Source organism: Rhagoletis pomonella, unplaced genomic scaffold, assembly GCF_013731165.1.
Source record: "Rhagoletis pomonella isolate Grant_MI unplaced genomic scaffold, Rhpom_1.0 Rhpom_scaffold_00002, whole genome shotgun sequence".
Lineage (NCBI taxonomy): Eukaryota > Metazoa > Arthropoda > Insecta > Diptera > Tephritidae > Rhagoletis > Rhagoletis pomonella.
The window spans coordinates 40,670,705-40,693,758 of record NW_023458556.1 but is presented as its reverse complement, the minus strand read 5'-3'; the positions used below and the strand labels follow the sequence as shown (position 1 = coordinate 40,693,758).

The following is a 23,054-nucleotide window of genomic DNA, read 5'->3' as shown; positions in this document are numbered from 1 at the left end:
CTTGTTGTTGCTGCTGCTGTTGTTGTTGCTGCTGCTGAACTTGCTGTTGTTGCAAAAGCCGTTGCTTCATTAGTTCTGTTATTTGCTGTGGCGTTTGTGAGCCATTGCCGCTGTTTGCATTAATGAACTGTTGTTGTTGACCGGGGACAGGGCTTGTCAGTACATTGGCGACGCCACCAGCACCGGGCTGACCAGGTTGCATTCCCTGAACACCGAAAGGCGATAAAACTGGATTTTGCACGACCATATTCTGCTGTGAGGAGCTCGGCATTACTCCCATGCCATTGTTTGGACTGGGACCCGGAGGACCAACCAGTAAATTGCCCTGCTGCTGTTGTGGGAATTGCATGCGTTGCTGTTGCTGATGCAAGGCCAGTAAGTTGCCACCAGGCGAGTGATTGCGTATTCCTACCATATTCTGACCGGGCTGACCTGGCATCATACCGACGTTGCCCGGTGCTTGAGCTCTTAACTGTTGCTGCATCATGCCAGCAGCACCCATAGGAACACCCTGACCACCATTTCCACCCACAGGACTGATCATCGGTCGGATTTGAGTTTGCTGGGCTTGCGGGTGCCCAGGTGGCAGTTGTTGGCCAACCGGCACGGCATTACTTGGCCCAGGCCCTTGGCCGGGACCTGCTCCAGCGCTCCCAGATCCCTGTTGTTGCTGTTGCATTATTAACATTTGCTGCTCTTTTCGCTTGATGCGTTTCTCCTCTAATTCCTTTTGTATCTTGTAAATCTTCTCAGCGAGTAAGTGATAATATTCAGAACGAGACTTAGCTGCCTCATACATGTCCTTTTCAACTTTTTCGGCATAAGAAACTAGATTCGCCATACGTTTGTCCGCCATCGTCGTCGGATCTGATGTTGGAAAAATAGCTTGCACAAGTTTGTGAACGAGGTGTTTTCGCAGGTCGGCAGTCACTGATTCACGCCAGTCCCTTTCTTCGCTCCCAGCACTATTAGTTGCGCTGCCATTACCGCCTTGAGATGTTGTCGGTCCACCACCGGGTGCATTATTGCCAGAAGCACCTTGTACACCCACCATGCCACCAGCGCCGCCGCCTACACCCGGCCCAACTCCGGGGCCACCTACATTACTGTTACCACCGACACCTGGTCCACTTGTTGTTCCACTAACAGCCGTAGCATTGCCCATGGCGACATTGTGCGGTTGCAATTTCATTTTGGCCAATTCTTGAGCACTTACCAACTGTTTATTGGGTGGTGGCCCACTACCGGTCGCACCAACCATATCACCCGCGTTGCCAGGGCCACCACCACCCCCCAGTTGTGCATTGTTGAAAGTGGAATTGTTATTGAAGTTGTGAACGTTCACAGAGAGTGGAATGTTTGATTGCTGTTGTTGCTGCCCCGCATTTTGCTGACTTTGACCAGCATTGTTGGCGTTTGGACCGCCAATTAAGCCCGCCAACTGTGGATTGTTATTATGTGCGCCTCCACTGCCGCCCTGTAGGAGCACCTGCTGCTGCTGAGTACCACCATCTGGGCCGCCAGGTCCGCCAATCATCATGCTGTTGCCCATAATTGTGTTCGGGTTCGAAACGCCAGTTACAACGCCACCGCTCGGTACGCCAACTGGTGCAGATATAACTCGCACGGCTGGTCCGCCTCCCGGCATGCGAATGCCTTGCAACTGTTGCTGCGCATTCACCGCATTGTTTTGCAGCATATTAGCGCCTGGTCCTGCGTTGGAGACGCCGGCCTGCATACCCAGGCTGTCGAAACGTCGAATCTCTTGATTTGGATTCTGTGCATTCTGTTGTTGCATTTGTTGCGCAATCTCCGCGTTTGTCTTCATGCCAAGCTGCTGTTGATTTGGACCACCTGCCATACCCGATTGACCGCCCGGTCCGGAGACAATATTCGGTCCGCCAGCATTTTGCTGAGGCATTCCAGGATTCTGCGGTCCACCACCGCCAACAGCATTTCCGTCCGGTTGTTGTTGCTGTTGTTGCTTAACAATACCTTGTAAAGGCTGATTCGCGTTTGCGTTGGCGCTGCTTGCGTTGTTGTGGAAACTCTGTTGCTGCCGGAATGGAAAGCAAATAATACAATCCGAACGTGTGCAAGTCTTGTAATGCAGTAAAATTTGACGGGACGAGGTGCAATGTTGAACACTGCATTCTTTACTCTGCTTGCAGTTCGCCATATGCGCTAGGACATCTTGCATGGACTTGCAATAGGGAACTATGCACTTTTCCCGATTCGGGTTGAGCGATTCGCGTCGATTGCACTTGTGCGCATGTAACAGAAGCACCAGCTGTTGTTGTATATGTTTCTTACGTTCCTCCGAAAGGTGTTGGCCGCCACCACCAGAACCACTACCTGCGGGTCCACCGCTTCCACCAGCAGCACCAGCACCAGCTTGTTGTGAAGTGCCCGGTTGTTGTGGCTGTTGTTGATGAAGTATTTGATTTTGTTGTGGGCCACCACCAGGCTGGGGCGCTCGCGGTCCCATGGTCGCTCCGCCCATTACGCCACCTTGTTGGTTCTGCTGCTGATTTGGACCCATTTGCTGCTGTTGTTGTTGCTGTGGGCCGCCCACTAAGCCGCCAGGTGCACCATCATTGCTCACTCCAGCCATTCCCATGGGAACACCAGGTCGATTGCCCTGTTGCATAGGGTGAACACCGGCACGCTGTGCCATTTGCTGTGCTAAAAGTTGTTGTTGTGGATTATTAGGATTTACGCTTAGTCCACCTTGTGGTCCACCAGGCCCTCCATAGTTTCCAACACCGCCAACCGCATTGCCGTAGGGGCCATTGGGTCCCACAGCAACATTGCCGCCAACCATGTTTGCCATTTGACCTGGACCACCGTACGTAAGATTACCGTTCAACACATCTGATCGTTGAGCTGCACAGTGATTTGATCCCAAACAAATGAGGGTAAAATAAAAGATTGTTAAGGGATTTCTAAAGGTTTGTTGCTACTTAAATATGTGCGTATGCATGGTGCAGAATAAATATCGGGGACTTGATATATTCAATAGGTTAAATCTGCAATTTTCACAGAAACTAACCTGATATAAAAATCCACCCGAACCTTAACAGTCACCGACCATGTTAAATCTAACCTTATAGTATGTATGTATATCGCTTATTCGTAAAATTAACTATTCGTGTTTTTTACACGCATACGCATCTGCGCTTAAAATTTGTATGGAGCTGTAACCGACCAACTTTATGTGTGCTTATGAATAGTTGTCGATAAAATCAAAATTACTTGTTTTTAAATGGAAATTTTCGATGCGTTTTTTTACTACTTAAGCGTAGATGTATATGCGTGTAAAACAAAAAAAAACACGCCTAATAAGGGCCACGCAAGTAGCGCAAGTGTTTGATATATCCTTCATTTTTAAAAGTTAAGCATTTTGTAGCAAAAAATTTAATGATTACATCAAGTGGTTGTCAGCGCACAAACGATGAGACTGTCGTGTGTCTTTGGCGTCAGCATTGCCAATGTAATGTTTTTTAGTCTGTTCCTCTATACTCCTGGACACAGTAAGAAATAGTAAAAAATTACGCATGGCGAGGAATAACTGTTACACAGTTTATTTTTTAATTGAAGGGTATTTTATTGTTAATTTTCCATAGATTTTACTTAAATTTTATTAATTAGTTCTAAAATTGTATTCCTTATTTGCATTTGGGATATTCCACCGTCACGGATGGGACATTTGTACAGTAAAAATGTGCTTTCTTTTTTAAATTTACGCGTTAAGTGTTTGGCCGAGCTTCTCCCCCAATATGTCGTGTGCGTCTTGATTTTGTAACAAAAATGGAGGGACCTACAGCTTTACACCGCCTTCAAACGGCAAATGGATTATATGTTGATTTTTTCCATGGTACACTGGCCGGAATTTAGTTTTTTTTTTGCATAAATTCTAAAAACAGCTCAAAAATAACTAAAATTCTCAAACTAAAGATTTCTCAGCACTGTGGGTGTGAAATCTCCATCTCGCTAGCTAGGCTATTTAAACAGTTATAGACGAAGATATTTTGGTTTCCCCATAAGGTTAACATTACAATCCAAATGTTTAAAATGTTTTTTCTCGAACTCAGGTTTTTCGACTTAGGCGGTTATTGCTTATGACCACAGATTTATATGTAAGGTAATCATTTTAAAAAAGGTGGCAGCTTATTGCACATCCGGGGACCGTATCCTTTCACTTTGTACCTCATTTTTGGTCCAACTTAGTCTTATAATTTTTAAGATAGATGGCAACCCTATAGAAATTCTCTGGCCTAAAGATAATACCTCCATTAAAAAAATTTTTAGAAATCCGTTCATAAGTTTTCGAATTAACGTGGTGAACAAATCCCAAATTTGCTGTATTCTATGTAAGGAGGATACATAGATTTCTTCGCTTAAAATGTTAAATTTTGGAAAAATTAGCAAAAATGAGCAAAAACTGTTATTACTCAAATAAAATCTAATTATTATTAAGCATTTTTTTATTATTAGATCGCGTCAGCACTTGTCAGCTTGCTAGTTCTGTTTTTTTAAATACGCACTACAAATACATTAAATAACGACAAACAAACACACACACGATATGTACATTAACTAATTCTTATTAAAAATACCTTGACCTTGACTTTTCCATATCTAATTTTGTTTATTTGTATTAACGCAACCTTTCATCACAATTGAAGGAAAAATTTTGCACCAATTCTGACAAAATAACAGTACACATACACGACAGTAGTTGCGTTCCAGATGCTTCACGATATTCACGAAATTCACGATTTGCAGGAACAGCTGTTTTCGCCATTAATAAACCTTATGGGAGGTGGTCACCTGGAACGACTTCCTGTAAAAACCTGCAAATCGTGAAGCATCTGGAACGCAACTTTTGAAAGAGCATTGAAAGCACAGAGTTGAAACTTCAAATCTGTTATTTGGAAATTTTCTTAGTTGACATATGTACTTTTATCAACATAACTGATATCAAGAATATATTGCTACAAAAATTTTGAATTTATGCCAAAAAAAAAACCAACTTCGGCCAGTGTGCATGGCAGCGCTTTTCTTTGTGTGTGCAACTCAAACCGTCTGCCGACGGACATGCTTATTCATACCACATTTTAAGCGATGGTAAACGAACCACCCCTGTTTGTACTTATGTATCTGTTGAATTATTTAACAGCCAAAAATTAATCATTTCACCCTGGTGCCTTTTCTAAGGAACCTATTTTAGGAAGCTCTACTCTAAAGAATGAGTACTGGAATGTAGAGGAATTGCGTAGGCGAGAGAGCTACAGAGAATAAATGAGTCGCTATCTTGTGGGATAGTCAAACAGCACTTAAAGCTTTACACTCACACAAACACAATGAGAAGTATCTTCCTGAGCATACATCTCTGAAAGAGGTAACGTAGCATTATAGAATATGGGCCTGTTCGAGGCACGTAATTAAAGCGGGAAAGCTCCTGTGAAACAGCGATGACTTTTACGGAATACTGCCCACGGTGTTACACGACAAGACTAAAGTTTGACGCACCGGACCATTGTTCTAAACAATAGTTCATAAATGATCATGTACGCTTTACTATGGCGGTAAAAACCGTTTACCCGAGTGAGTAAAATAATGATCGATATTTCTTTTTTATATGGAGAAAATGAGGGACACACTCAACAAAAAAAAATTTCAAAAATCAATGGTAAGTCCTAGCTTCCTCGGACTTGCACTTTATTATACTGAAATTAAATGGGCTAAAAAACAGCAAACTAATTTTTTTTCTAAGGAGTCTAATTAAAAAGTGCAATATTTTAATTAAAATTTGCTAAATTTTCTTTGATTTTGCACAAGGGGTGGAACTCTTTTTTGGGATTTATGTTGTAGAATTAACCAAATTTGTATAAAAAATTTGCGAAAAATAAAATATTTAAAAAGCGGTGCCCCGCATTGCAAAACACTTCCTGTACCTAAACTTTATTGATAGACTATACATAAGCTTTTATTATAACTTTACTATGATTACTTCAAGTCAACAACTTTTTAGTACTCAACACGTACATAATTTTTTGTATTTGTATTAAAGCCAATCGCTCAATGTCTGTTTACTTTTTATAAAAGGATTAATAAAATTGTTTAAATAAACCTACATTGCGCACTTTGGTCTGCTTATATTACATTGACGTATGCAGTTTGATTTTTTTGAAAAAAGGAAGTATGTAATACTGGCAAAGTCAAAGTTGGGAAATACATGTTTTTTTGACATTTCAGTGTCAAATTTTCTTTGGTCAACTCTTTCGTCCTCATTTTTAAAGCGGAGCGAATCGCGAACTTAAAGTAAAACTACGAAAAAGTGAATTCAATAAAAGCGAAACGTCAAACAACCCCTCGATTTCGCTCACCGTGCGTGCTTGCCTACCCCGCTGACTTCCCTACACTTCTTGCCGACAAGCTCGACACGCATGACTTTCCACTCATATATTGTACAATTGTACTGAAAGGGTTAATATTAAAATTTTCGAAAGTAAACGTGTTTTTTCATTGTGCTAAATTGTAAAAATATAAAATTTATAATAAGAATGTGAAAAATGGTGATTTATGTTTAAATATTAGTGAATTACAGTGCATTTAAAGTTTTACGAGGCGTCGTTTACTTGTAGACCAGAATTGTCAAAATCGACAAAACCAAAGTAGCGGTATGTCGGATGGCGCCACTTTTGTTCGCTGCACCGTGGTACAGAGTATATGGAAATAATCCGTTGGCTTAGTGTGCAAACGTGATAAGTCCACTTTTTTTAAATTTTTCAGGAGGGACAAAAACCCGTTTACCTTTGCTTGTTGTTAATATTTTCCTAATCTGTAAATGCAGTTTTCTACCTTAGTTCATCTTGTTTCAGTGCCAATAATTGGCCAATTTCAAAACAAAGCTGTTGCAGACTTATATGGGCAAATCCTAGCGGTGCGGACGTTACGTTCGGATAATTCTTTTGACTTTTTTGTCGAAAAATAAATTATAAGTTGACATTTTTTTGTGGTGTAAGGAAAGGTACACAGCAGTACTTATGAGAACAAAATAATGGAAATTTGTATTTGAATTAATTGTCTGTGTATTTTCCTTCGAAGTTTGTGTTCGGACGTTACTGAAAAGGGAAGTGATTTTTATATGACCATCAAAATCAACCGATTGGTGCAAATTGTAATATATGGAGAACAAAAGCAAAAATAATACTTTGAAGAAAAAATAATGAAGTTAACAATATGTATTATAAAACAAAACTAAAGGTTGAATTAACTCTAAAACAACTGTATACGTGCGTTCGGGACGTTACGTTACGGACTTTACCCTTTTTGCCGGTGAAAAAATTGATTTTTTCAAAGCGCTATTGTTGTATTTTATTAAAAGATATAGTGGTTAAGACCAAGGCTATTTGGAGCTTTGTTTCAAGAAGAGGGGCAAATCAGATTTCTCAAATAAGTATTAAAAGGAAAATGAAATAACAATATGTTGTACTATGCCATTTTCGACACAAAAACGCGAGAATTTGAATTGAATGTATTTTTTCAGATTTTGGTTGACTATTTGTCGGATTCGCTCATATGCTCTTTTGGGACTTACCCCCTTTTCTCTTTATGACCTGTTTTACATTATTTTTTTTTTTGTATTGTTAAAAGATTTAGTTGTTTATTTAAATATATATTATTATTTTAAAATGAATAATAACCAAATACAAACTTATTGCATTGCTATAAACTAGAGTTGGGCACTTTAGTTCTTTTAAGTGAACCGTTCAGTTCAACTTTTCAAGAACGTCCTACTTCAGAATTTGAATTAAAAACACCCTGGGCCAAGGCACGCAAATACTGCAGCAGTAATGAAAATTTGCAATACAATTTATGCTAGACAGTATGCTCCGGATCGTAAATACCCCTAAATGAATTTTAAGCTGAGATGGTATTTTCCAATAAAATTCTGAAATAAGGCGGTGGTCAACCAAATTCTGAAAAAGGGCGTTCTTGAAGTTTTCTGAGATAGGGCGTTTTCGAGCTGGCTGCTGAGATATATATATTACATACAAAAGAAAAACTTTGGTAATTTGAATTTACATACATAAAAACGTACATAAATACGTTTTCGTATAAATAAATCACAAATAAACGAAATCCTACAAAAAAACAAAAACAAATTCATGGAATATAAACCTATAGTGCCGGACAAAAGTATTGGCACAGAGAATTTTTCGCAATATATGCAAAGCTTTTATTCCAATTTATTTTCAATATTTTTCAATAAAAATATAGTTCGTACTTCACCAAAATACAGAAAAACAAAATGTCTAAACTTTATGCAAAACTCAGGAAAATTTAATAAATTTGCATACTACATAATTTGCAACTTTCCATTCATATTTTTTTAGAAAAAATCTAAGTATGCAGTTTTATAGCCAATTAAATTTTGGTATAACAAAGTGCAAGTTTGAAGTATCTAAGGTGTTGCTCATTTTCTCCATACAATAAATAATTGTCGAACATACTTTGTATGGAAGAACCTGAGTGAAAAAAAAATTGCCAAAAATCAAATCGATTTTTTAGCAGGCTTGCACTTTGTTATACTAAAATCAGATGAGCTATAAACCGTATACTTAGAATAAAAATAAAAAAAATCTAAATAGAGAATTGCAAATTAGTATGCAAATTTATTGAATTTTACTGAGTTTTGCACAAAGTTTAGAGATTTAATTTTTAATGTTTTTGGTGTAGGACGAACTATATTTTTGTAAAAAATTATCGAAAATAAATTAGAACTAAAAACTTTGCAGATATTGCGAAAAATTCAGTGCCAATACTTTTGTCCGGCACTGTGTATACATATGCGATCAACTAATTAGCAACGAAATTCAAAATGATATTGTTTGCAAACTATGTTTATTTATTTATTTTTGTCAATTTTCAATTAAAATATAATTCAATCTATAACAGAAACCATAATAATAAAAGTTTCAAAGTTTGCACCAATTGCAAAAAAATTAATCAAACTTAAAAAAATTGTCTTCAAAATTTCAAAATTTTTAGTTAGAATATATAGAAAATTTTCGGGTATGCAGTTGAGTAGCCCATTCAATTTTATACAGATAAAGGCAAGTTTGAAGTTACCGTTGATTTTTTAGAATTTTTTTTATGGAGGCTGAAGTAAAGAAATCGATAAAGTGGTTACCGAGACACACCTTTGTAGTCATAAAGTGGGCGGTGCCACGCCCAATTTCTAAAAGTGTATAGAAGGTCTTATTTATTGTTAAGAGATTGTTGTAAGTATTCACTTGGAGTAAATTAGCATCCTGTTATTCAAATATCAGTATCCGTATATCTGGAATTTACCGTTTGATATACGGGGAGCGGGTGTAATTTTGGTCCGATTTTAATAATTTTCAACGAATTACTTTTCCGTATCAAGGTAATAACCTTGCACCGAATCTGGTAGAAATGGATAAATCGGTTACTGAGTTACACATCTGAGATTATAAGTGGGCGGCGCCACGCCTATTATCCAGCAATTTTTAATAATCTAATTTTCTGCTAAATCGTTATCGCAATCATCGATTTTAAGTGGATTAGTTTTAGTAGTTCTTGATCTATCGCGGTTTTCATGTTTCTATAAATTATATGGTTATATGGCATATGCGCGTATTCATTGTCCAATTTCAAAGATTTTCAACAGATTTCTTAGCTAGACCCTAAGCAAGCCTCGTACCGAGTTTGGTAAGGGTCGGTGATTGGGCTACTGGGATATCATAAGTGGGCGGGGTTCCGCCCATTTCCCAAAAATTTCATTATTATATTTTTTACCACATTTGCGTCCAATATTTACTAAAATGTCGTAGTTCTTGCATTTTTCGAAAATACCTGTATATGGAAAGTGGGCGTGGTTGCAGTCCGATTTCGCCCATTTTCAATACCACCTACCTTGGATAAAGGGCAACCTACATCCCAAATTTCGTTGAGATATCCCAATTTTTGCTCGAGTTATCGTCTATATTTTTTTCCTGATTTTTTTGGACCTGGTACATTTGCATACCACTGCATAACAACAAGTAAAACGACAGTACGGTAACTGTTTTTTGTAATGATGTGTTTTGAGTTGTGCTATTTTACTGCATTAAAATCTCAATTTTCATAAAAAGTAGACTTGGCACGTTTGCACACTAAGCCAACGTATCCCCTTTCCCTTACTTAAACTTTTTAGTGTGGGCAACAATGATGTTTTTCAAATAAGGCAGATCGGAATATGCGCTCTCTGGGAAGTTAACACCTGTGATAATTGTACCACGGTACGAGCATTTTTTTCTGGAGAGCTGTAAAAGGGTATAAGAAGTTTTGATAAAAGAAAATTTCTTTTTATTTCTTGAGCGTCATTTTATATGAATTTTTGAATTTTTCCTTTTTATTGAGAGCTGGAAACCGCCCTTTAAGCGCGGCATTTAAAAAAAATTGACACTTGTAATCCGAAGTGTCGTTCATACAATTTTGCTCGCAACATTGCCTTTTCGCCGCCGAAAATGCTATTTTGCGACGTTTCATGAAACGGTAGTTTTTAGCAACTATAAATGAATGAGCTATAAAAATAGACGCACAAAATTCTAACATTTCCGAAAAAATGTTTGAAATTTGAATGAAAATTTGTTGCATTTTTCTTTACTTTCCTACAAAGTTTTAAGCGAGGGCTTTGTTGGAGAATGAACTGTATTTTAATTTATAAAGTTTAACAAAATTCTTAAAAAATAATAAATTCACCAAATGCATAACACCACCAATTGTCTACTTTGCGTACTTTTCTATTACCATTTTCACCCCAAGGGATTTCATTCCTCAGTTGGAAAGGCAGGCTTCATGGGCCGATCTAGGGAGGGCTAAGTAAGACGCTACCACAACAACCTTCTCCTTTCTCCATCCTGTGTAAATGCAACCTTTTATAAGGGATTTGAAATCGCGGCTGTCATTACACTCTACAACATTTTCAGTTTTTTTCTGGGGAATTGATGAAATCAAGTTTTTCGGAAAGTTTAGATATATTGGTTTCTTGATGAACCTCTGGACTTCGTCCGTCAGTTCATATAGATGCCTCCTGACGTGCCTAGGCGAGGGCTCCTCTGCAAGCAGCTGTCTGTTTGGGTGGCCACTTCTGTGGCTCCCGATCAGGAACTGCTTGCAGAGCATTATATTGTGCTCCTTTACGGGGAGCATTTGCGCCTCGCCGTGAAGATGGTGTTCGGGCGACATCGGGAGGCATCCTGTCGCTGTCCTGAGTGCGGTGTTCTGTGCAGTCTGTAGCTTCGTCCACTGCGTCCTACTAGTCCCCGGCGACCACACTGGCGCTGCGTAGTTCAAAACCGGCCGGCCTATTGCCTTGTATGTTGCCAGAAACGTTTCTTTGTCTTTGCCCCAAGTACTGCCGGCTAGCGACTTGAGGACCTTGTTGCGGCTCTGTACTTTATTGACAATAGCGGTTGCGTTCGCAGAGAAGGAGAGCAGGCTGTCGAATGTTACTCCGAGTATTTTGGGGTTATTCACCGTCGGAATTGGTGTGTCATCGACGTGAATCCCCAGCGGTAGCCTGACCTCCTTCATCCAGGTTGTGAACAGGGTCGCGGAGGATTTCGTAGGGGAGAGGGGGCTAGACACTTTGCAGTGAAGAAGCGAGAAAGTTCGGAGAGATACCCGTTTACTTTCGAACACAGGTCATCAATTCCATTCCCAGTCGCCATGATCGAGCAATCGTCGGCATAAGAGACAATCGAGACTCCCTCTGGTGGTTGAGGGAGCTTTGAAATGTAAAAGTTAAACAGTAGCGGGGAAAGGACACCACCCTGTGGAACCCCCTGTTTTATTTTTCTCTGTTTACTCGTTTTGTGTCTAAACATTACCGATGAATGTCGACCACTCAGATAATTTGCCGACCACCGTTTGAGCCTCTGTGGGAGAGAGGAGGCCTCTATATCTTCTAGTAGCGTGGAATGGCAGACGGTGTCAAACGCCTTTGACAAGTCCAACGCTACTAGAATCGTTCTCTCACAGGCGTTAAGTGATGTTGTTGTACTGTGCACTTTACGGAAACCATGCTGATGCTTCGCTGAGGTCAAGTGGTTTGTGAAGTACGGGAGTAGCAAGGCCTCGAGTGTCTTCGCTACCGGGGAAAGGAGTGTTATCGGACGATAAGAATCTCCTTTGTTGGCAGGTTTCCGCGGTTTGAGCAGTGGGACCACTCTCCCCACCTTCCAGATGTCTGAGATGATAAGAGTGGCCATAGACAAGTTGAGGACCTCCGTTAGGTACGCTACCCCCGAAGGACCCAAATTTTTCAGCATGGCTTTAGAGGCTTTCGCCTTCCCGATGGCCACCTGAACTTCACCGCAAGTGAAAGCAAGGGGGGCACAGGTTGTTGGCAGTTTGTGCAGCCTTCTGGTCACTCGACGCTTGGCTTTGTCCACCGGAGGATGCAGTATGAACTGCCGGCTAAAATAGCTCGCGCATCGCTCCGGGTCCGACGAAGCATGGTCGCCGAAGGAAATTTCGACTCTGTCGTCGTGCTTCGTCGGATTGGACAGCGACCTCACGGTTGACCAAAGCTTGCTCACACCAGAGGTGAAGTTACAGGTCTTCAGATGCTCCTCCCACTTCTTCCGCTTATGTACGTTTACTAGTTGCCGAATCTCCGCGTTGAGATCCCTGATACGGGGATCTCCGGGATCGGCCTGACGAAGGCTATCACGCTCATCGGCTAGAACAGCCGCTTCGGCAGGGAAGTTTGGACGTGGGTCCGTTATACATCCTGCCGGTATGAAGCGAGCTGCAGCAGCAGTGACAGCCCTGCGGAACTTACGTTCACCGAGATGGACGTCGGTTGGTGTGGGGAGCGCTGTCAAGGTGTTTTCAGTAAACTCCGCGTAACCTTTCCAATCAGCTTTAGAAAAGTTGATATAGGTCCGGTGCTTGGCGGAGGCAAAGTCGGTTGGTTTATCTATCGAGATGACTATGGGTAGGTGGTCTGATGCTAAAGTCAGCATAGGTCGCCATCAGACCAGCGCTGACTATGGTGATGTCTGGCGAGCTACTGCAGTTACCCATAATCCTGAACGACGGTTCATTGTGCAGAATGTCGAATCGTCTATCTGCTCAGCCAAGTCTGTTCCCCTACGATCGTTTGACAGGCTTGAGTGCCAAAGATCGTGGTGCGCATTAAAGTCACCCACTACCATACGGTTTTCACCTCTGAGGAGCGCACCTATATCAGGGTGATATCCTGCCGGGCAGCAGGTGACAGGGGGTATGTATATGTTAAATATTTCGAGCTCAACATCGCCTGACCGGATAGCGATGCCCTGACATCCTAGGGTGGTATCCCTGCGGTCGATGTCTGCTTCGATTAGACGATACTGCACGGTGTGGTGCGTGATGAACGCTAAGCCACCACCATTATCTCGCTCGCGATCTCGACGGTGCACGTTGTACCCGGCGCAATTCAACAAAGTTGAATTGCTGTGCAACTTCGTCTCTTGGACCGCAGCTATCAATATACCATGCCGACACATGAAGACGGTTATCTCCTCGATCTTGCTCTGTAGTCCGTTGCAGTTAAATTGAAGGAAGTTCATGTGGTTCGGGAGACGTGTCGTGATGTGGGGTGTAAGTGATGTGTGTGTTCTTACCGCCGTTGGCTGTGTGCGCTGCTGTGATGGTTGCCGCCCTGTGGTGGTGGCAGGAGGCGTCGCAATTGAGGTCTGCGACCGAGCAGCGCAACACGGGCCCTCGAAGTTCCCAGTCCAATCTCGCGTGGTACGCAGACCTGAGCATGCCCTAAAGTGACACCAGCCAAGGCAGGTGTTGCACTTGACTGATGTCACATTACGGAATATCCTGGTCTGACATACCGTGCAGATTGTAGGGGGAACCACGAGTTGTTGGCGGCGGCGTGTGGGTGGTGGTGCGGTTGTGTGTGTTATGTGGTCTGTCGTGGCTGTGGTATGGTCTGTGCTGTTATTATGTTGTTGTATTGTGGTGACTGTGTGAGGCTGCTCGGGAGGTTAGCCGTGGAGGCTGCTCTGTTTGAGCAACAGGGGGCCACGTACGACGTGGTCCACTGTCGATGTGTCCGTAGTCCCGAGCAGACTCTGAGGAGACTCCACCCCTCGCAGGCATTACACTTGACTTACACAGCAGGTGTAGGTTTCTGGCCCTGGGTTTGACTCGATGCCAGCCCTGAGTAGAAGAATACGTAGTGAATGTAGCCCTATGGACGAACAACATCTGAGATACTTCGCCGACCTAAACGGGGTTAGATCGCCGAAACAACAGCCCTTGGTCGGGTAAAACCCCGAGTCATTCCGGTACGTAGAACCGGCTGTCGTGGGAATGTTTTGATTAATTTTCGCTAACTTTGCTTAAAGTCTTTTAACACAGTGGCTTCCGTTATAGACAAAACTATATTTTAAATGAAATTTATTAAAAATAAATAAATAAGCATAAGTTGCAAACAATATCATTTTGAATTTTGCTACTATCTTATTGACCGCAACTGTAGTTACCTTAATAAGAAAAAAGTATACAATTGGGACTTCACACATTTGTTTTCCGACATCCTTTTCCACTTTGTAGTGTGGAATTTAATGTTGCTCACAAACGGAATGCCCTACAGTTTGAAGCCGTTTTTATGACAAGCTTTTTCATGGAAAAAATACATTCTCATGTTGCCATTGGCAAAAATTTATGTTGCCCCGGACAGGATTCGAACTTGCACAGTACTTTTTTCTAATGGGTTGTCGGGTTATTGTATCGTCTAATCGATTAGTCCAGTTATTCGAATATGCCATTCGTAACCAACAACCATCTACAACAAAATGGGAAAAGTAAAAATACGAAGCTTACAGCCCGTCGTGGTCTAATCTTTATTCATCTGTTTTCGGTTACCTCACCATCTTTCTTTATTATTAAAAAAAAATACATAAGGGGTAACACCATTCAATAGCGATTTTTACAGTTTATTTACGATGGAAGGGAAGGTAATGAAGTATTAAAAAGAAAAATGTCGCCACTGGAACCGTCCTCCTAAGATGTATTTGGTCTTCAAGTAAAGGGTGAACACACCAAAACTGCGACACTTAGAAATTACTACCAGAAACAAACTAGCAGGCTTTGAAATTATTTTTTTTTTGTATTATATAACTTGGAAGTTTAGATGTTATTAAAATGTTAAAATATTAGTTATTATTTGCTCCATCTGCAAGTGATCGGTATTTTCATCGCACACGCGCCATCATGTTCTGCACGACTGCATCATCGACTTTACGCGATGCGCACAACTACTTTGTTTTGCACTCTTCAATATTTTTCACTTTTTCACCTGTTTTCTGCAAGATTTCTTTGACAATTGACCAATATTCCCCAATAGGACGTGGCTCTGGGCTATTGGGTGGATTGCAGTCGTGAGGTACAAAATTGATGTTATTTGCATTATACCACGGCAATGTGTCCTTGGCATAGTGGCAGGTTCCCACGTCCGCCTAGAACAGTGGCCTACTCCTTATCTGTTGATAAATGACACAAGACGCCTTTTGAGGCACTCATCCCGATAAACTTGATCATTCATTGTCCCGGATGGGAAAAAGGGCTGATCTTACGGTCACAGGATCAAATAGCTTGCCAAACCATGTGGTTTTTTTGGAAATTTGGACTTCATTTTCAGCTTACAACTTTCAGGGGCATCTTGACGGCTTGCAACAGTATAAAAATCTTGACCTGCGATATATTTTGAATTTTTATAGCAGTAGGTTTCGTAGTCCATAACAATGCAGTTGTATTTTTTAATTTAGAATTCATACAACTTCCGAATGCGGGATTTCGCTGTAACATTCTACTTTGCGCCTCGGTCAGGCGCTGTTTGAGCTGTAGAACATCTCAATGAAGCTTTCCGCTTTACCTTTTGTACGAAAAACTGCGATCTGCGTACGGATTTTGCAACATAACGCGACAAAATCTTCGGATTTCGCGAAAACGCACTGAGGACCTTCCGAGCACTGTTTTTATCACTTTGACCATGCTAACCCCCGCTCCCTGGTTTTCTCGTAACTGCCAGGCCTTATTTGTACCGATTAAAACCCTGCAAACTGTCGAATAGTGCAATCTTTAATTTTTTAGCAATTTTACGTGTACTTAAGGCCGGATCATTTATAAACTCGTGCAAAATGGTTTGTCTCGTTTCTCACTCGGTTGCCATTTTTAACTCAACTAGGAATCAAATTCAGATGAAATTTCTTCTACGTCCACTTAAGGTCATGTGGTCAGCTTATGGTATTTGAATTTCAAAATATTGAATTCGTTTTGGGTAAGTTATAAGCTTCCCAAAGTGTCGCAGTTTTGGTCGCCCTTTAATTGCATTCTGAAGGTATGGTATTAAAAATGCAAGTGAAAATATTGAAAATTATTCAGGTAATTGCTGGCTGCCGATTTCATAAACCGTGCTTCGAGAAACCCCCTTTTAAAGTTTTTTCATGTTGTATAGGCGGCTCAGAGCACTCGGTTCAGAATGTTCGATATTTCAGAGCGAAAATATCTTTTGCATGCATACAAATTGTATTTCCATGTTCAAAATCAGATTTGTTGTAATTGTCGATGTCTTAGCTGGACGATTATTTAAATCTAATAAACCAATTTAAGAATCGCGTGAACAGTCACTAAAGGACTAATCGATTAACCGAATAATTTTAAAATCCTATATAAACAAATGTTACATAACATAATCAAAATTGCAATTTCAGTGAGTAAATAAAACTCCTCCACAAAGGTTTTTCAGGTTATTCAGCATTTTATTCAGGTAATACTTTCCATTTCCAGACAACAAATCGGTCAGGTACAGGAATAATTTTTAATTTCTATGAAACTGAAATATGTTGTTTGTTGGTCCAAATAAAGATAACAGTATTTTTTTTTGCTCGAAAAAATTATTGGCTTTTTTGTTTTTTTTTTTAGATAAAAAGCGATATTTTAGCATTTTTTTCAAATTCCCTAATCTAGTGAATTTCCACCATTTTTCACTAAAATGTTGGTAATATAAAAATAATAAATAATAACCGTTTGTGTATGTACTTCAAAAATTTATTTACAAAAATAAATAAAAAATCATCTCCAAAGAAAAAGTGCTACTAAGGATTCACCTAGAAAGCGCCTATTTTCTTGTGAAAAAAGTATGAAAGAAAAAAATATATAGTTTTTGCATAATTTAATTTCGCAAAAATTAAAAAAAAATATATAAAAAATTTATAAAACTAATGATGAAAAAATTATAGAAATTCAATAATTTTTAACAAAGTTATGGGCATTTGACAAAAAAATTTCCCCTGATATTGGTTTTTATATGAAAACCAAAATAGCTTATAAGCCGTCCAAAAAATATTTTTTAACCAAAAAAAAAATGCGGGTCTCATTATTTGAACCAACGCTACAACATATTTCAGTTTCATCGAAATTAAAAAACATTCCCGTACCTACCGGTTGTCTTGAAATGGAGAGCATCAAGTTTTATTTTATTTTTAATTTTTATTTTATTTTGTGAGAGCTGAAATAATTATTCCACAATCAGGACAACGACTTTCGACACATAATTTAATAAACATGACTGGATCATATCGACTATTGATTTGAAGCCGAATTTTTAAATTGGTGCAGATATTACTATTAATTATGCCTACTAGGGTATCCAACGGATCTAATCGGAGTCGCACTATCATAAAAAGGGTCGTGGATGATAAGATCCGTGCGGATGGCACCCGTAATATGCTCGAGAATCTCGAAAAACTATTAGCTGTTTATATTACTTATCGTTTATACAGTCTTGGTATTTTTCTTTTGTAATATCAATGTATTGCATGAAATAAACTTTACTTAAGTTTCAAAACTTATCAATTTGATTCAATTTCAAAAAGGCAATTATATTATATATTCACATAAATTCGTGTTCCCAAAAACTAATAAACACACGGGTCGAATCGTTGTGCGCTGAATGTACTACATATGTTTAAAACTTGCATGATTTACATTATATAGAAAAGAAAACTTACCCATTTGTATATTTGGATTTTGCATTCGAGGACCACCTCCTGGACCAACGCCAGGTCCATTAGCAGCCATTAAATGTGGACTGGGACCACGTAACATATGTTGTCCGACCATTCTGCCCATCATCGGTCCATTTTGTAGACCCTGCGGATGACCGGGTCCGCCACCTAAATGCATTCCTTGGTTAGGACCACCGACCGGACCCATATTTCCAACAGGTCCCACACCGCCTGGCCCTGCGCTCATCATACCGCCAGCTCCAGCGCCTATTTGTTGTTTCAATGTGTTCACCATTCCCGCATTGCCACCAAGACCACCCAAATTACTATTGGTGATCACCATACCTCCAATATTGCCTTGAGCAATTGTATTCATGCCTAAAGAGAAAAAATTATTATTTTGATTTTGAAGTGCATATAGTAAAATATTGTAACCAAAGTGAAATTCTATTAACCTATTTTCATAGTTTATTATCTACATGTTTTTGAATAATTAGATATAGTAAATAGTTTCAAATATATTTTAAAATGCTTATATGCTCCTATTAAATTAAGCTTTAAATGAGAAGAGTGTAAAGTAATTTTTTCTACTTTCCTTTGTTTTAGATATTAAAAACGACAAATACTGTTGAAATATGAGTTGAAATTTTCTCAGTAAATATGTGTGTTTGCTTACCAAACCAATAAGGGGCTTTAAATTGATATAAGAATATATGATATATGAAAGTCTAATCGCTTACCGGGCATACTATTCATTCCTTGAGCGCCATTATTAGAAATAGACATCGCCATCGAATTGACCATGCCCATTTGACCACCAACTACTTGCATGCCAGCTGCGTTTGGTGATTGCAAGTTAGGTGATTTACTACCCAATTGGTTCATTCCAGCTCCGCCCATAGGATTACCTATCATACCCATGTTCTTGTTACCCTGTAACGAGATGATATTATAATTTTTGCTGATGAGATCTGATAAGCATTAGTATTACTTGTTGCTGCAATAATTGTTGCAGATGTTGATGATGTTGCATTTGACGTAAAGGATTACCGCCGACTTGATTGCCGCCCACACCAGTGGAATCTTCGCCGCCACCATTAATTTGCGGTCCACCTGGCCCAGGGCCTTGTGCAGGTGGTTTATTAGGACCGCCAACCACATTGACTCCAAGGCCAGATCCTGGACCGCCAGGTCCTCCACCGCTGCTAAGAGGATCTGGCCAATTGCTGTTACCAGTAACAAGTTCATCTGGCAGATCATCTTCTAAAACGGAGACGTAGTCCGCTGGAAAAAAAAAAAAACAAATTAAAAAATAATACAACTTGTATACAGTTTTCAATCATCTTACTCGGATCCATTTTAGTCCGCTTTTGCGGAGGTTCATCCATATGATCTGCCATCATTCAGACGTCGTTGTTATAATTCTTGTTTTGGTATTGAATAGCCTTATACGCGTATTATTATACGCACTTTTTCACTTGGTATAGGTATAGATGGGTTAGCTTATTTGCTGTTACAATTGTTATAAATTTTGCAATGAAAAGTCAAGTTTATTTGTAATAGGTTAATGTTGAAAATAGATGAGTTTGACAAAGTTTGCAAACGCCGCTACATTTAGTGGGGGGACATAAGACTTTGCCACGAATTGTTTACTTATTTTCAAAACACCACCACTTGTCACTGTTGCAGATAGTTGCGCTGCACCAGGGGTGACATTAGAAGAAAGCTTTACAACTTTCCAAGCCTGGGTACCTTGCTTGATTCGGCTGGTTTTCTGAAGTTTTATTAGAAATGGCTGCACTCTTTGAAATCGCTTCCACGCAATTACAAAATTTTCCAACTGAATTAAAGCGTTTTTGCCGATTACGATTGAGTTCATTTTGTGTCAGAAGTCGCAAAGGTAGGCCGACCACTTTCGGCTTTTTATACCTTTTATTATAGTATACTTTCTAGTTCTTCTCGCTTAAGGTGAATTGTTTGTGTTTCTTTTTTTTAGTTATTGATGTAAATTTGTAAGCTAACAAATTCCCAGTTCACATATATCTCGTTCGTTTGTTTATTGGCACTTGACACTTTCCTGCTTTTGCAGTGATCGTTCAATCACCATTTTAAACGCCGACGATTATAACCATCAACATCTTTCGAATCAAACATTGTTTTTCTTCGAGTACATGTTTTTTGCGCCTTTTTTTGCATTAATAAATTTTCCAACGATATTTAATTGCACATCAACTGTAAATGAAGTAGAAGAAAGATTTTAGAATTTTTATATATCTATTTAATTAGAATCATTGATTTCGTAATTATTTTCATGTCCATATGATTTAAATTCGGAAATTGGTCTATTTGTTTGTTTCGATGCTTGATGCAGTAAGAGAACATAGTGAGAGTTGACTCCTTTGTTTAATTTTGCTTTTACGTACACTAATTTTTTATATTTTTAGTGTATTAATTTCGTAATTTTACCAAGTTATTTTGTAAATATATGGCAGTGATCTCGCCCAATAAAATTTCCTCGAAATAATCAACTTAAAATTATCAGAGCTAAATGGCAAACGGCAAAGATTTTCTCTTCGACTCGTTCACCTTTCTTTTCAGCCGACTGTCGACTGCCCGTTCACACTTTCGTGCCAATTATTCGTTCATTCCATCAAATAAGCGAACATTAATTTGTAGCTAGTTGAAGCGTATACATATGAACGCTATTTCATTTAATGCGGGAATAGGACAAACATATTGGCGGCGATAACTCGTTGGTTTAACAAACCGCACTCATTCGTTTCTTTCTTAACCACTCGTTGCTTTTCTACTGACGGACTTTTGGCTCTACAAGACTCGACTATATGCTAACTTGTTCCTTCACAAACCGAGCGATTCACTCACAAAACAGTGTACGGAACGCGAATTGTCAGTGTGTTTCTCGCACCTATACACTTGCATGGTGACCGCCTCGGCCAACGAGTGCGAGCAGTATTGGAAAAAGAAAGAAAAACAGACAAGCAATGACTGAAATTTTTTGTCGCTAGTTTTCACGTCGTATCGAAAATTTCTATTTGCAGAATTTTTGTTTTATACAATTTTTATGATTAGAAAAAATCGCAAAAATTTTTGGAAAAAAACCGAAATTACAGAAAAAAATGTATATTATTACAAAAAAAATTTGGACATTTCGCTCACTTTAGATATTTGTTGAAAACATTGTATTTTGCCGGGCAAACTTTTTTCAATTAAAGTTCGTTATTTTTTATTATTTTGGTTTTTATCTATATAATTTTTACATTTCTCTTGGATTTTTGACAATTTTTCAAATTCTTTTCGCAACAATAAAACTAAAATTCAGTCGGTTTGCTCCGCAGCAGTAAAAACTCAACTGAATTCGCGAACGAGTAACGACAGAACTAGGAAGAAAGACTGAAATTTTAAGTCGAGTGCGATTTTAGGAGAGTCGGTGAACAGCGCGATGCAAATGTTGCCGGCCCTATACGATTTGTCCCGGACAAAGAGTTGAGGGATTTTTCTTGCATACCGCCTTGATCGATTGGTACACTTTTTGCCATGAAAAAGTTTAAGTGCCAGTTATCTTTATACCATAAAGACCCATAGTTATAGTAAATAAAGTCTTAAAGTTAATTTTACCTTTTTGTCAAATTTTCAGTGGGCTATCTGTCAAAACCGCTGCAAATAACTTTGGGGTCGACTTTATTTTGACTATAACTACTATGGCCTGTATTGTGGATTAGTTGCTCCAATAGTAAAATAAAAAAATAAAGGAAATGCAATTTTACTTCAAAGTTTATTTATTTATGAAAAAAACCTAACCTCAAAATTTCAAATCTTACTTAAATTTATGAAAAAAACGAAGCAATTGCTTTTTCTTAAAATTTCAGATCTTTGTCTTAAATTTATTTGAACAAAACAAGCAAAAGTTCTGAAGTTTTAAGAAGTAATTGCTTAATTTTTATTGATACTGCCCAAAATTTTCTATATAATTTTTAATCTACTCGAGATCTTTAAGATGACCTCAATAAGGGACAGAAAATTGCCCAAGCGCCGAAACTACAAATTTTCAATTATTGGCACCACTTCTCATCGTAAAGCAAGTGTAGAAAAAATTGATACAAACTTCGGATATATTCGGTTCATGAACAATGACGACCCGATGGTTAAAAGAGACAGTATTTGAGTAATAAGCAACGAGTATGCCAGTGGAACATTCACACACATTTCACAGCTATAGTCGTATTCTTCTAACGCATTTCTACCAAATTCGCACTCGATTTATTTTTATCACTTTACTCTTTCTCTATCTACCTTTTCGATTTTGACATAAATAAGTGAACAGCGAGTATCAAGATACGAATTTTTATGCATATGTATACTCGCTTGTACACACACAGCGAACGTTTCCGAATCGTATGAGCAGTAAATCAACGAGTTTTAGAAGATATTTATAATGCTATTAATACACTTAATTACCCCATTTCGATGCAGTTAACGCATATTAAAATGCGTAAAATACACTGCAGAATATATTTAAGTCAAATTATTTTCGTCGATCAGAATAAAGTTTCACACAAATAATATTCATAGTTCTTGGGCATAGCAACGAGCTGCGAAAAATCACGACGAATTATGTATAAAGATGCACTCACGCTTACGAACTCGCCCGAGAGAAAATCGAACCGAAATCGTAACAGAGCGCGACAAGAAATACCAATATTTTTCGAGTTCTTTCTACTTAAGAATTCACATATTATTTAAGCTATACGCTGTTTCCATAAAATGCGCCAAATAATTATTATTTTAATAGATTTGAACGTGTATTTAATTCTATTTATCTGAGCACTATCGCCACTTACACTGCAATGCCACGACCATGTTCGCGCACACACTAACAAAATGGCGGATCTACCCAATGGCCCTGCTAGCCACAAGTAAAACAGAGATGTCCATATAAGTATAAAT

General features: G+C 39.1%; 1 protein-coding gene across 1 annotated transcript in view; it reads right to left on the bottom strand.

Annotated features, from left to right (window-relative positions):
- LOC118733598 (histone acetyltransferase p300) overlaps nt 1-22,881 on the bottom strand; it is a 26,455-nt gene extending 3,574 nt beyond the window's left edge. Inside the window, exons 1-6 of the mRNA XM_036463058.1 lie at nt 22,566-22,881; nt 19,438-20,321; nt 19,081-19,373; nt 18,830-19,022; nt 18,093-18,467; nt 2-2,886 (exon numbers count right to left, since the gene is read on the bottom strand). Coding sequence (XP_036318951.1) covers nt 2-2,886; nt 18,093-18,467; nt 18,830-19,022; nt 19,081-19,373; nt 19,438-19,492 — 3,801 coding nt within the window. The 5' untranslated portion in view covers nt 19,493-20,321; nt 22,566-22,881. The remainder of the gene's footprint in view (nt 1; nt 2,887-18,092; nt 18,468-18,829; nt 19,023-19,080; nt 19,374-19,437; nt 20,322-22,565) is intronic.
- Nucleotides 22,882-23,054: the final 173 nt, after the last annotated feature.